At 41.6% G+C, this 13473-nt stretch overlaps 1 protein-coding gene across 3 annotated transcripts in view; it reads right to left on the bottom strand.

Moving 5' to 3' along the window:
• The window catches only part of LOC114701108 (contactin-associated protein like 5-1-like), a 902756-nt gene that overhangs the window by 394975 nt on the left and 494308 nt on the right, over window positions 1-13473 (bottom strand). For all 3 annotated transcript variants that reach the window (XR_005092928.1, XM_037211055.1, XM_028881060.2), the window contains one exon: window positions 12851-13115. Coding sequence is in view for 2 of the 3 variants with exons in the window: in XM_037211055.1 (XP_037066950.1) it covers window positions 12851-13115 (265 nt within the window). In the remaining variant the exon portion in view is untranslated. The remainder of the gene's footprint in view (window positions 1-12850; window positions 13116-13473) is intronic.

Raw genomic sequence — 13473 nt, 5'->3', positions numbered from 1 at the left:
GTCTCTGCAGAAGTGGCTCTTAACTGCTGAGCCTCCATATCTCCAGCCCTCTACCTTGAGTTTTGGCATAAGGTATCTCAATGGCCTTAGGCTCACTAAGTCAGCTGGGTTGGCTGGCCATCAAGCTGTCCTGAACCTTGCTTTGTAGACCAGGCTGGCCTTAAACTCACAGAGATCTGCCTGCCTTTGCCTCCTCGGTGCTGGGAAGAAAGGCATGTGCCACCACCACCCAGCTATACCTACATTTTAAGGGTGTTCCATATGCTTTACTGGATGGAGCATTTCTCTAGTCATCATGATGCTGTGAAAAAGGAAAAGCAGTCATTTGTGCTTAGGGTAGGAATGTCTTAGCATATCAGGACCAGCTGTGGCTAGACAAGGTTATCAGTCACACACAGAGGCAGAAGAAACTCAAGCCCAGGCTGGATAGATCGTGAGCCTTCCATTGTCAATCCTGATGAACCTGCAGCAGGTTTTTCCTCTACCCATTTCCCTCTACTTAAAACCCTGACATTTATCATTTCCAGGAACTTAGACATATTTTTAAATCTTTCTAAACCTGTTTCTTCCTCTGTAAAATATATACAATAGATTGGCATAACTTGGAAATTTAGGCTTCCTAGTCCTCAGAAAACCCAATTCACCTGTCTTTCCAGAATGTTATATCATCTACTCTTGCATAACAGTTCAAAGATATTTTCAATTTTTGTGAGAACCAAGAAGGGGATATAGAGAGAAATAAATTAATAAGACAATCTTGAAATGCCAATTGAGTGGTAAAAGAACATATTGTAACTACTGGGACTATTATACTCTACTGCCTGAGCCACCCTTTTCTTGGACACCATTTGTCTATCCATCATCATCAAATGAAAATAGCTCTTCCTTGTATATAGTAGACTGGATTAACACATTAGTTAATGTGGCATTCTTTTCCTCCACATTTTTGTATGCATGTGTGTTTCTGTATCTGTGCATATGTGTGATGTGTGAGGGTGTTGCATACAAATGTACATGTTCATGTGGAAGCAAGAAGTCAGGGTGAGTATCATATACTTTCTCATCCACTTTTCACCTTAATCTTTGAAACAGGTTCTCTTACTGAACCTATGTATAGCTCCCTGGTTGATGCTACAAGAAAGATTGTCAGCTTTTTGGGGGGATCCTTGCCTCTGCCCCTCTGTCCCTCTGCCCCTCTTCCCCTCTGCCCCTCTGCCCCTCTGCCCCTCTGCCCCTCTGCCCCTCTGCCCCTCTGCCCCTCTGCCCCTCTGCCCCTCTTATTCTCTGCCTCCTTGGTACTGTGAAACAGATGTGATGGTTCACCTGATATCTACACCTTGTTATTAGGGATCAAAGTCAGGACTTCAAGCTTGTAATATATGCTTTGTACCTGCTAAGTCCTTCTTCCCATCCTTCTGATACTTTTATTCTTATCTCCACTGCTGGGATCCCTGTCACTCTCTGTCCTACTTTCTGCCTCCTTCTGGTATAGGCCACCCAGGTATTTAAAGAACAGAGGTTCTATTTGTTTATATATTTTTATTTTGTGTGGGGCTGGGGATCAAAGCTGGGACTTGTAACTACCAAGAAAGTTCAGTCTGGTACCATTAAGCTGTATCCCTGCCATTGGTTTTTAGACAAAGTCGTACTGCTGCCCAGGGCAGCTTCAAACTCATGATTTTCCTATGTCTGCCTCTTAGTGCTGGGATTACAGACATCTGCCATCATACCTAGCCAAGAGGAAGCTTGTTATGACATCAATGCACATGCCCCTAAGGTGCATTGTGCAGGCAGAGAATGAAACGTCTTACTTGTGTTACAACTTCTCATAATGTGGAGTGTCTCTTCCCAGTTATGTGTACTGAATCTTGAACTCTGTGCTCAATCAGACAGCTTGTTGTGGAGTAATGGTGCTTGGTTCTGTGTTTATTGGCCCTAATTAATGGAATTTTCTTATCAATGTGACTAACTTTAATAAGTCAAATATGCACAAGTTATCACAGCTGCTGAGAGTTCAATAGTGTAACAACCGTATCAACCTGCATAAGACCTGTGCAAGACTGAGACCATCAACACTCCATCATTGAGCTGGAAGGGTCTTCTAAGGCAGTTATCAATGCAGCGGAGGGGAGGAGACTATATTTTCAGCGGTATAGTCACTGGTAAGTTTCTCATGCTCCTGTGAATTACCTGTCATACAAGTTTCTGTAAGCAATCCTCATTAAAGCTATTGGTCCACATAAAAAGAAGACATGAGCGTATACAGGAGCATTTGGAAGAGGAACTGGTCCAGTGGGAGTGGGAGGAACAAAACAGGACAGTGGGGAAAACATGATAAAAATACCTACATGCACGTATGAAAATGTAGTAATGGAGCCCTCATCACAGGCTAACAAACAATTAAAGAAAATCATACAAACAAAGAAACCAGACAACAGGTTTCTCTTAAATACACTGGTCCTCAGCAATTCCTTATAAATGTTTGTAACATCCACTGTCTGATCCATTCATTTGGGTCACGTTATTTACGGCCTTGTGTTCTTAATTAACAATTTGTCTGTGTAAGCCTTCTGTCCCCAGTGCAATGAAAAGTAGCTAGGGGTCAGAGTGTGGGTCATGTTCCTGTGTCTCCCTGGGCACCGCCACGGCCATGTCCTGTCCTCTCCAAATGCTCCTTGATTGATGGGACATCCAAGCAGCTGAAACTCCACTGCCAAATGTCAGCAGCAGGTTCTCTCACTGCATTGTCCATAAATGACAGGCTCAAGCTTTCTTAATTGTGCAAGCCTGACTCATTCATAATTCAAGGCACCATGGATGTGGAAGCATTGGGTCAGTGTATGAGAGGGTAACCATCTGGTGTTGTCATCATTGGTATCTGACACAAAAACTGAGGTTGAATGTGACACTGCTGGTCTTCTAGTACAGACCTGAATTGTACAGTTTTAATTTCTGCATGCTAAAGTTACGTTCAAGACTTGAGACCATTCCCATCCCCCAAGATGCCCTTCATCCCTAACCAGTCCTGCTTCCTCTGTACTGGTCCTGTTCTGAAATTTGCTGTCCAGGTATCCATGAGTTCTCATGGACTCTTAAATGGCTCTTTTCATCCCAAGTCTCTTCTGATTGGAGCACCCTTCTCCTCATTAATTGCCTGGTCAGATTCTATTCATTATAGAGAGGAAATAGAAAGATTTCCTTCCTTCTCACATCATGTGTCTTTCTGTGTCTTCCCTGTAGCCTTTGCCTCTATACCTCACCATCAAATGATACAGAGGATCTGCTGGGGAATGCAGCTTCCATCCAGCCTCCATCTAGACACCTGTGCAGAATACAGGCTTCTAGAGCTTAAATTAAAGAGAAGCAAACTGAATTATACAAAGGAATTACCAAAGTAGAAACTCAGAAACTGGAAGGGAAGTGATGACATGTGTGGCCACTAGATTATTCTGCTTTAGTAATAATAATGATAATAATCCAATTCCCTGAGATCCATGCTGGAGTAAACATGGAGAAACAGAAGTGAACTAAAAAACTCATCTTTGTTATTTCCAATTCTCAAGTCTGAGAAAGCTACAGAAATGCCAGAGACCACTAGGCTGGTATTTCCAGCTTGAGATTGATGACTTGTATCCTAAGTAGCTTTAACTGTCAACTTGACACAGTCCAGAGTCATCTGAGAAGGGGGTCTCGGTTGAAGGATTGCTGTGAACAGGCTGGCTCATATGAATGTTTGTGGGAGTGTCTTGTGTGTTGATTGACACAGGTAGATCCAGTCTACTGTAGGAGGTTCCGTTCCCTGGACATATGTCCTTAGCACGATTCAGACAGTGAGCTGGTAAGTGGGATCCTTTCATAATTTCTCCTTCAGGTTCCTGTTTGAGTTCTTGAGTTGATTTCCATCAAAGACAAACTATATGATTTATAAGCTAAAATAAACCCTTTCTGCCCCTACATTGCTTTTGGTTAGAGTGTTTTCTCACAGCAACAGATTTGAAACTAGACATCTCCAAAGTCCAGTAACCACTTTTCTCAATTTCTCAATGTGGAATGCCTCTTCACAGTTCTGTCTACTGAATCTTGAACTTTGTGCTCATTCAGACAGCTTGCTGTGACAGTTATGGCACTTGGCTCTGTGTTTATTTGCCCTCATTAATGGAATTTTCTTATCAACATGATTTTAGCTAAAACACTCAGCCATTAATGATAATTTAATTGAAGCTGAGGATGAGGTTCCTAGACTCATCATGCTTACTTGATGTGCAGATGGAGGCGAGATACAATGGCTTACATAAAAGGGGGCAGTATTAGGGGAGCCACTGTTAATTGCAAGGCTGTAGACTCAAACCATCTGGCCACTAGTATTAACCAGGGAGAACACTTCCATCCTGTACCACGGCCAACTCTCATCTCTTAGCTTCAGTGGCTTGTAATTCATTGATGCTTCCACTGAGTACATCTCCTTAGGTTTGACATACTCTACAGCATAGAATTGCTCTAATACAAATGTTTATTAAAATCCCTACTAGCTCTTTTCCCTTTTAAAATTCAACCCCTTTCATTTATTGTGTGGTGACTGTGGATTAAAATATTGGATGTCATGAGCCAAAATAGATTTTCCATCATTTAAACTATCTCAGGCATTTTCTAATAATACCATAATGCTAACTAACAAAAGATTAACAGAATCATATTTAAATACTTGTCTCCTAATTGTCAATAGATGACCAAAAGTTATAGATGTGTCTTCTCGGGTACATACAACACCTCTGTTGCAAAACCATGTTATGAAATTTACAAAGTTCCATTTTCTTATTCTATTTGTTACAGTAAATTGTTGGATTTGAGAGGCATGGAATCTTAGCTCTTAGAGCTTCTAGTATCTCTCAGTAACATTCTCAGTGGGGCCAGACCTTCAACACAGCTCTCCAGAGCTGATAGTTAAAATTCAAAATTTAAAGATCCTACTTTAAATCACACTAGACTATTGAGTGTGCTTGACTGTGTGAGCATGCCTATTTTGGCAGAGGACTTTTAGAACCTGGAGCATATTCTAACTGTGCTTAATGCAGAAGAGCTGAAAGAGCTGATACCATATCCTGTAGGCAGAAAATAAGACTGAGATATAATCAGGGGTTTTGAAGATGAGACAACTGTGCTTAGAGGTGAGGGTTTTCATATTATTTTAAGGGATTTGGCACTGGCTACTCATCATCAGGTCATCTTGGCCCATCTTCCACCAACAACTCTTGATTTGCTGATCTTCTTAAAAATATCAAGGGATGGGGTTGACTTACTCTTCTCTTTGAGGGCCTGTATACAGGGTTAGCCAAATTGGCCGGTTCTAAAATATTCTTTCCCTTTGGTGACAAAGGACAGAGATGTTTACAAGACTGGACTTCCTTGGCTCTGAAGCCAAACAAAGCCTTGTTCAACAGTGCCCTGGCCAAAAGGCTTGAGATCTTGCACTTGGCTGTGACTCTGTCTTCAGTGAGGAGAGAAAAGCAGTACTATAAAAAAATTATTTTGAGGGCTGAGATTTTGTACTTCCTTTGTGTCCTATTCTTGCCACCTTGAGTTTTCTCATAAGAAAAGTAAAAAACCCATGAAGTAGTCATGTCTTTGAAGGGAATCACAGCAGTGCTATTTTTCCTTTTCTATTATTTAATGTTTTACATGACATTCAAAGCTGTTCCCCCAAGTCTTGTTTATAAAATGAACCAGGGGCTTTCTCTTACTTTTATGAAACATCCTGTTCTTTTAGTACTCAGATATACTCGGACATTACCAGCTTCTATTATAAGCATCTCTTTGAGAGCTTTTAAAATAGCCTTAAAATATGGTATGGGTCTGTACATAGAGCCAAATAGATGCCATGCATGGATGAGTTCCTGCTTTCAGGTCCCCAGTGGTCTCATAAATCCAAATGAGGCAGCACTATCAGGATTTCCAGTATTCCAATAACAAATTTGGAGGAGGAGAAAATTTCTGGAAGCTCATGGGCCAGCTAGCTTTGTATACACAACAGAGCATAACAAGATCCTGTCTCAAACAAGGTGAAAGTGAGGACTGAAACACAATATACTCCCCTGATTTCCATACATACACTGTGGTACACACATTCCTGTGCTGTGGATATCATTCTATATAAATAAAACACTGATGGCCAGTGACCAGGCAGGAAGTATAGGCAGGACAAAGAGAGAGGAGAATTGGGGAAACAGGAAGAAGGAGGAGAGACACTGCAGCCACCGCCAGGACAAGGAGCATGTAAAGACGCCGGTAAGCCACCAGCCACGTGGCAAGGTATAGATTTATAAAAATGGGTTAATTTAAGATATAAGAACAGTTAGCAAGAAGCCTGCCACGGCCATACAGTTTATAAGTAATATAAGCGTCTGAGTGATTATTTTATACATGGATTGTGGGACTGCAGGGCTTGGGGAACCTGGAGAGAAGCCCTCCAGCAACATTCCTGCAGTCCACACATGAACACACAAGGAACAGAATCACAGAATCACACTCACAAAAGATTAAAATGATAGATTGTGAACTTAGCATGGCAATTCATCCATGTAACTCTAGTACTCAGAATTAGGCAAGAAGATTTAGAATTCAAGAATATCTGGGCTATATAGCAAGGTCCCATTTGGAAAACAGAAAGAGAGAGAGAGAAAGAGAGAGAGAGAGAGAGAGAGAGAGAGAGAGAGAGAGAGAGAGAGAGAGAGAGAGAAGGAGGGGGAGGGAAGGGAGGGGAGGGGAGGGAAGGGAAGGGAAGAAGGGAAAGGGAAGGAAAGGAAAGGGAAGGGAAGGGAAGGGAAGGGAGAGAGAAAAGAGGGAAGAGGAGGGAAGAAATAAGAAATAGGAGGAAAGGGGGAGAGAAGGAGATGATAGAAGAGAGAAAGAAAGGGTAGAGAAGTGGAGGCTAGAGGAGAGAAGGAGAGAGGAGGAAAGAAAGAAGAGAAAGCAAAGGGAATGGTATATGTTCCTAGGAGAACATGTGCTGAGACTTCAGGTCCACACAGCCTTGTGTCTCCACAGTGCATGGCAGTCTGTGGGGAGCAGTAAGTAGAAGACGTGAGTCAGGAACACAACAAGTAAGGAGCCCAAGTGCCTTTTTCTCACAGGAGCTTTGCCTAAATAGACTTTCCAGTCCTGAGTGGACTCAGCCAGGCTCCTGCTGGACTGTGATGCTATGAGTGTGTTCTCTGTGCCTATGTTGTTTCTGGGTCTCAGAATGTGGACAGAGGTACAAAGACCTGACATGGAAAGAGCTCTGAGGTAGGGGTTCAAAGTCCCTGGAAGAGGGTTTCCCCTCATAGATGATAATTCCACTGTAGAATCATTGGAAATAAAAAGTATCTAAGATGGCATATTGATTTGTGGGGAAAGTACCTGCTACTGACACGTGAAGACTTGAATGTAGAGCACCAAAACACATTTAAAATCCAGTATTTTCAGGGAAATTATCAAAAATGACATATTGCAATCTAAATGAAAGGTCTTGGTGAATGCCACTTTGGTTCCTTGAGCTCACCATCTAATTCATAAATATTTCTTCAAGATGTGCAAGTACTAAAATTACCCTAACATGAAGTTTGATGAGATTTGTTCATTATGGATCTCAGTGATAAGGTCTAGTGTGATCAACAGGGCCTGCACAATACTCACTGGATCTAACATCAACTCCTTTACAGAGAAATGGGGTCCTGTATCTCTCTTAATACTCACACATATGGCTTTTTCAAGAAAAGAGACGAAGGAAAAAAATACAAGGCAGGCAGTATACTCTTTCCCAAATTCCATCTCCCTACACAATATATTTTAGACTCTTCCTATGAGGGGTTTGTATTTACTTGACAAGCCTTTCTCTCACTTTCAGGGCAAAAGACCCCAAATATCTTGGAACTGCAGTGCCCTTGTAGGAAAAAAATGTAAGTAGAAATGTAGGAGATAGCTCTGTGCTGTCCTTCCCACAAGAATCAATTTCCATCTGAGACAGAGATACAAGAAACCCTGACCTAGTCACAGGCAGCTCTGGATACCCTGAGCTATTAATAAATAGTGTCACATTCTGCTTTACAAGGCACATCATGTGTCAAGGGGAGACTTACTGGCTCTTAGAGCTTTCTGAAATGAAGGCTCATTAGATAAGAAGTCTGAGCATCATGAGGACCTAATGTGAAACCTCCTGTACATCAAAAGCCTCTGTATCCTCAACTCTATGGAAGGTGGAGACAGGAGGATCCTGGGCCTTGATGGCTGGCAGCTTAATTCCAGGTTTAGTGAGAGATCCTGTCTTAAAGAATAAAGCAGAGTGACAAAGTAAATGCCCTATATCCCACTCTAACTTCTGTATATGTGTAAAGGCACATGTAACCCCTGAACATACAGACATGCACATATACATACACACAAATATGTACACACACACACACACACACACACACACAGGTTACTGATGTAATTGTCATTTATGTGTATAATATTTTACTCTCTCATGAAGCCAGTAAGCTCTCAAAAGGAACATTTATTTTCAAAGTAAGTTTGTTTAGAACTTTAAGGCAAGAAAAATCTATAATGCTCACTTTGGCTCTTTTAGTCCTCTCACCCTTTCCAAGTAGAAAAATGTGAGAACAAATAAATTCTTAGCCCATTTGAAAGACACATTAAGAGATTCAAATTTTGGAAAGTGTAGGAAAATGCTCTTGGGGAAAGAATTATAGGCTAGCCTCTAACACAAGCTTCACCTGTTAAGTTACACATTTAACTTCCTTCCATTTGGTCCAGCACTTGGGACACATGTATGAAATGATACAACTCCTTTTTCTTCTTTATAGCTGGGTAACCCAGAAACTCTTACAAGCTTCTCTCAGCCCAAAGTGTGTGTAAATGGACTAATATGTGCTTAATAGTAGAAGCATTCCTGGGTTCTTCAGAAGGCCCACCGCCAGGGCCTGTACCATAGTGAGACTGCATTTGTGAACCAAGGCCTACAAATCTCTGTGCTCAAACACCTTACCAATTAGTGAGAGACAGCTCAGTGCCATCTCCCTTTTTTATTCTCCAAATAAGGAGGATCATGGTTTAAATTTTATAACTGTGAACATATTATCATTAAAAATGAATAACTCGCCTCTATTAGCAGGAATCTAATAAATATTAGAAAGCTCCTCTGAATGCAGATTCACCCACAGCTTTTACAATCCTATGAGATAAGGCCCTTCACTCAGTATAGAGGGAATGGGTATTTATTAATCAGCTTCTCAATGCTATGCTAAGTGTTTCAGGTACACTTTTCTCATTAATGGCTGCCATAGTCTAAGAAAGTCTTTTTTATGGTTATGCATGTGGGTGTTTTTGTGAGGGAAGGGTTCACATGCATATGTGAACACACATGAAAATCAGAAGACAGTCTTAGGTGTCACCTTAACGAACACAATTTACCTCCTTTGAGACAAGGTCTCTCACTGGCCTGGTGCTTACTGATGAAGCTAAATTAGCTGGCTAGCAAGAGCCAGGGATCTACCTGTTCCCAATCATCCCATGATGGGTTTACAAGTGTATGCCATCATGGCCAGCATTTTTTTTTTTTTTTTTTTTTTTTTTTTTTTTTTTGGTTTTTCGAGACAGAGTTTCTCTATGTAGCTTTGCGCCTTTCCTGGAACTCACTTGGTAGCCCAGGCTGGCCTCGAACTCACAGAGATCCGCCTGGCTCTGCCTCCCAAGTGCTGGGATTAAAGGCGTGCACCACCACCGCCCCGGCCATGGCCAGCTTTTTATGGAGTTTTGGGGTCAATGGCAGGTCCCTCTGCTTCAAATGCAAACATTCTTCTGACTGAGACATCTTTGAAGCCTTCAAAGTAGAATTAGTCCAATTAAGCATGAACTGGACTTATTTCTTGGCATATGATGAGTGGAATATCGCAGAAATGATAGGCTACCATGTCCAAGATTAGGTTACAAAAAGGCTATTTTTATTTGGGGAGTTGTCATTATTATTATTGACTGACAATTTGACAGGTTCTAGAACCAACTCAGGGCATGTCTGTGAGAGAGTTTCTACACTGTGTTAATTGAGGTAGGAAGACTGACCCTCAGTGTGGGTGGTGTCATTCCACTGGCTGGTCCTGGACTGACTACAAAGAAGAAAGTGAGCTAGGCATTCATCGCTCCCTGTTTCTGGACTGCAGATTCAATATGCCCAGTCAGGTGCCTCAAGCTCCTGCCACCAGGACTGTGCCCTCAAACTACAAGCTGAAATAAACTCTTCTGTCTTGAAGTTGAAGTGAGAGATCCTGTCTCAAAATAATAAGGTGGAGAGTGATAGAGCAGGACATGAAATGACCTCCAGTGACCTCCTGTGTACACTGCCTCACCATACATACACACTTGAGACTTTCCCATGGCCTGACCAGACTGACTATTATAATCTTTAATATTTAACTTGATTTTATCTAGTCTATCAGAGTAATGAAATTCACAGACCAATGGGAAAAGACTGCCATCTAAACAGAGAATAATACATTATAGTGAAATTTGTGGTGGATGATGGTCTACAGCACTACAATGGAAGATTTGACTTGGTTTATTTATGTTCAGATTGCTCACAGGGTCTGTTGACTGATCCCAGATGCCTCAGCCCCAACCTTGTCATATGATCCAACCTCATTCAGTACTTGCCATCTTAGAAAAACATGTTAGTTGATGCTGCTTGATGACCAGGAGATACCCATAAGTCAATGGAGAATGTGGGAAAAGGTTATATTCTTCCATGTTTAAGAAATTCAGCTTAGAGGTTAGAGAGGTAGCTTTTGACTTTAGTGTGCACATTTCCACACAAGTGAGATATACACAACATACAACACACACACACACACACACACTTTAAAATAATAAGAGAAATCCAGATGGAAGATCTGTAGTACTGAAAAATAGAATTGCCTACAGATCTATACCACTGAGATTGAGAATCCACACAAGAATAAGAAGATGGCCCAGTCAATAAAGTGATTGTTACACACAAGCTTGAGGACCTGAGCTCAGATTCACAGAAATTGCACTTAAAAAGCCACCATGTGCTGATGTGCTGGTGAGTATTTGTAACTCCAGCTCTTGGGAGTCAGAGACAGGGAGATTTCTGGATCTTACCAAACATTCAGCATGGTATACTTGGCAACATAAGTAAGGGAAGGAAGGAAGGAAGGAAGAGAGGGAGGGAGGGAGGGAGGGAAGAGAAGAAGGGAGGGAGGGAGAAAGAAAGAAAGGAAGGAAGGAAGGAAGAAAGGTAGAGGGCATAAATAAATAAAGGCTGAGAGACAATACTCAACACTGACCTTTACTGTCTACTACATATGGACACATGCAGTCATGTCTGCACACACAAGCATGCTTGAGGGCATATACACAGAGGCCAACAGAGGCAGGCACACACACACACACACACACACACACACACACACACACACACACAGAGAGAGAGAGAGAGAGAGAGAGAGAGAGAGAGAGAGAGAGAGAAGACTGTGTTTCCCAGACCTCAGTCAATTTATGACCATTTAGAAGTTTCATAATATCCTGAGGCCACACATAACAGGATATACTTAATAAATTTAAAATGTATTTGAAAGACCCTAAACCTTCAGGCTTACACCCCCAAGCCCCAGGAAATAAGGAACTAAAAAGAAAACTAGTTCCAAGGGCCACCTGACTCAGCCATTACTCAATCACCCCTGTAGCAATGTAACAATATAAAAAGATTTCTGTTAAGAGATGTGCTCAACTGTGTCTGGGATAGTTGCAAGTGTTCCAGTAAGAACCACTGTGATCATTGCGTAAACTCCACTCCTGCCCTGATACCCCTCTTGAGGTTTCAGGAAGAATGTACATGTGGACGTAACTGTACCCACTCTGTGATCAGACCATGATCTTGTGAAGCGAAATTGTATGGGAATTGTAATCTTATGGCTTTTGTGGGTTTTTCCTTTAAAAGCACCCATGTGTCTACAGTAAGATGGGACTCTTGCTTTCTGGAGCTGAGTCTCCCCAACTGTACAGCAGCATTAATAAACACCTCTTGCTGTTGCATCAACTGGACTGGAGTCTGGGTTCTTGGGGCGCCCACTTGACCCTAGATTTCGGTGTCTAACAGTATTTAGGAAATACAATTGTTAGAGCTCACTAATTTATATTAAATAAAACATAGGGACTATAAAGAAAATCCCCAAGATCTTACACAAACATAACATGGAAGCCAGATAAATTCTAAACAAATTCTCAGCTCTATCATTTTGAATTATGTGATTCTGGAGACATTTTTGTAACCTGCCATTTGCTAATGTATAAAGTTTGAAAACAGCCTTTTCCTAGAGTGACTATGGTAAAGACAATACTCAATGTGAGAGATTTCTACACAGGACTAAGCAGACCACTCCACAGATGGTGCTAAATACTCCTGGATAGGAAATCTCACATCCACTTTCATGATGATCCTACAGAGAAACAACTGAGAGATTTGTGGAAGTACATGTGGTTAATTAAGACTGTTTCTGTTTCTCTAATTAATGCATGAAAGGCAGAGCAACCCCCTTTGTATTTATAGTCAACTTGCCACCATTGACCATCCTTCATCCTTAAGCATGAACTGGTATGTTCTAGGGAGAAACTCAACCTTGGTTGACTTAGGTTGAAGAAATACCATTATAAAGAAAAGAAAGTGAGGAGGAGAGGTGGAAGGTGAAGCAGGAAAGGAAAGGGAGGGTAGGAGAGAAGGAGGAAAAGAGGAAGAAAGTAAGAAAGATAAGGAAGGGAGAGGAGGGTGGGGGGATTAAATGGAAGTCTACAATGACTGTACCTGTAAGGATTTCAGTTCCATGTCCTGCCTCTTTCTTAATCAGGAGCCTCAGAGTCCCACCCTCCAGCATGAGCATCAGGGTCCCTGAGCCTTCAGAGAGCTCTGTGGACAGAAGCAGGCCATCCCTGTTCCATGTTCGAAACTGGAAACTCACTGACAGTCCATCAATCTGGGGGGTGCCGGGCAACAGCAAATAACTGCCTCTGGAGTTGACAAATGTGATGGGGACTATCTGTGGTTCTGAGCAGGAGAAAGTGACATTGCCCTGAAAAACAATAAAAAAAAAAAGCAAACATATAAAAGCCATTTTTATTCCACAATCTGACAGTCGGTATAAACAACCACACAGTGCTGACCTTAATTTCAGGATCTTTCCACATTCAGCTTCATGATCTTAAAGGGAAAAACATGTTATCTTTGCTCAGACAGACTCACAAGACTGCTTCCTGTTCATGTCCTAAGATCCCAGTGCTATCTATCTGTAAAGGCAGTCTGAAATTCCAGGGAGAGGGAGGAGAAAGAATCAACACTTTTAGGGAAACAAAAAACATAAAAATAATTCTATTAAGACCCCGACAAAAGCTGTATAATGAGTCAACCATGTGACAAACTCTGGATTAGCA

The sequence above is a fragment of the Peromyscus leucopus genome, chromosome 15 (assembly GCF_004664715.2).
Source record: "Peromyscus leucopus breed LL Stock chromosome 15, UCI_PerLeu_2.1, whole genome shotgun sequence".
NCBI lineage: Eukaryota > Metazoa > Chordata > Mammalia > Rodentia > Cricetidae > Peromyscus > Peromyscus leucopus.
The sequence above is the reverse complement of the archived record's forward strand: the minus strand, read 5'-3'. Positions and strand labels throughout refer to the sequence as shown.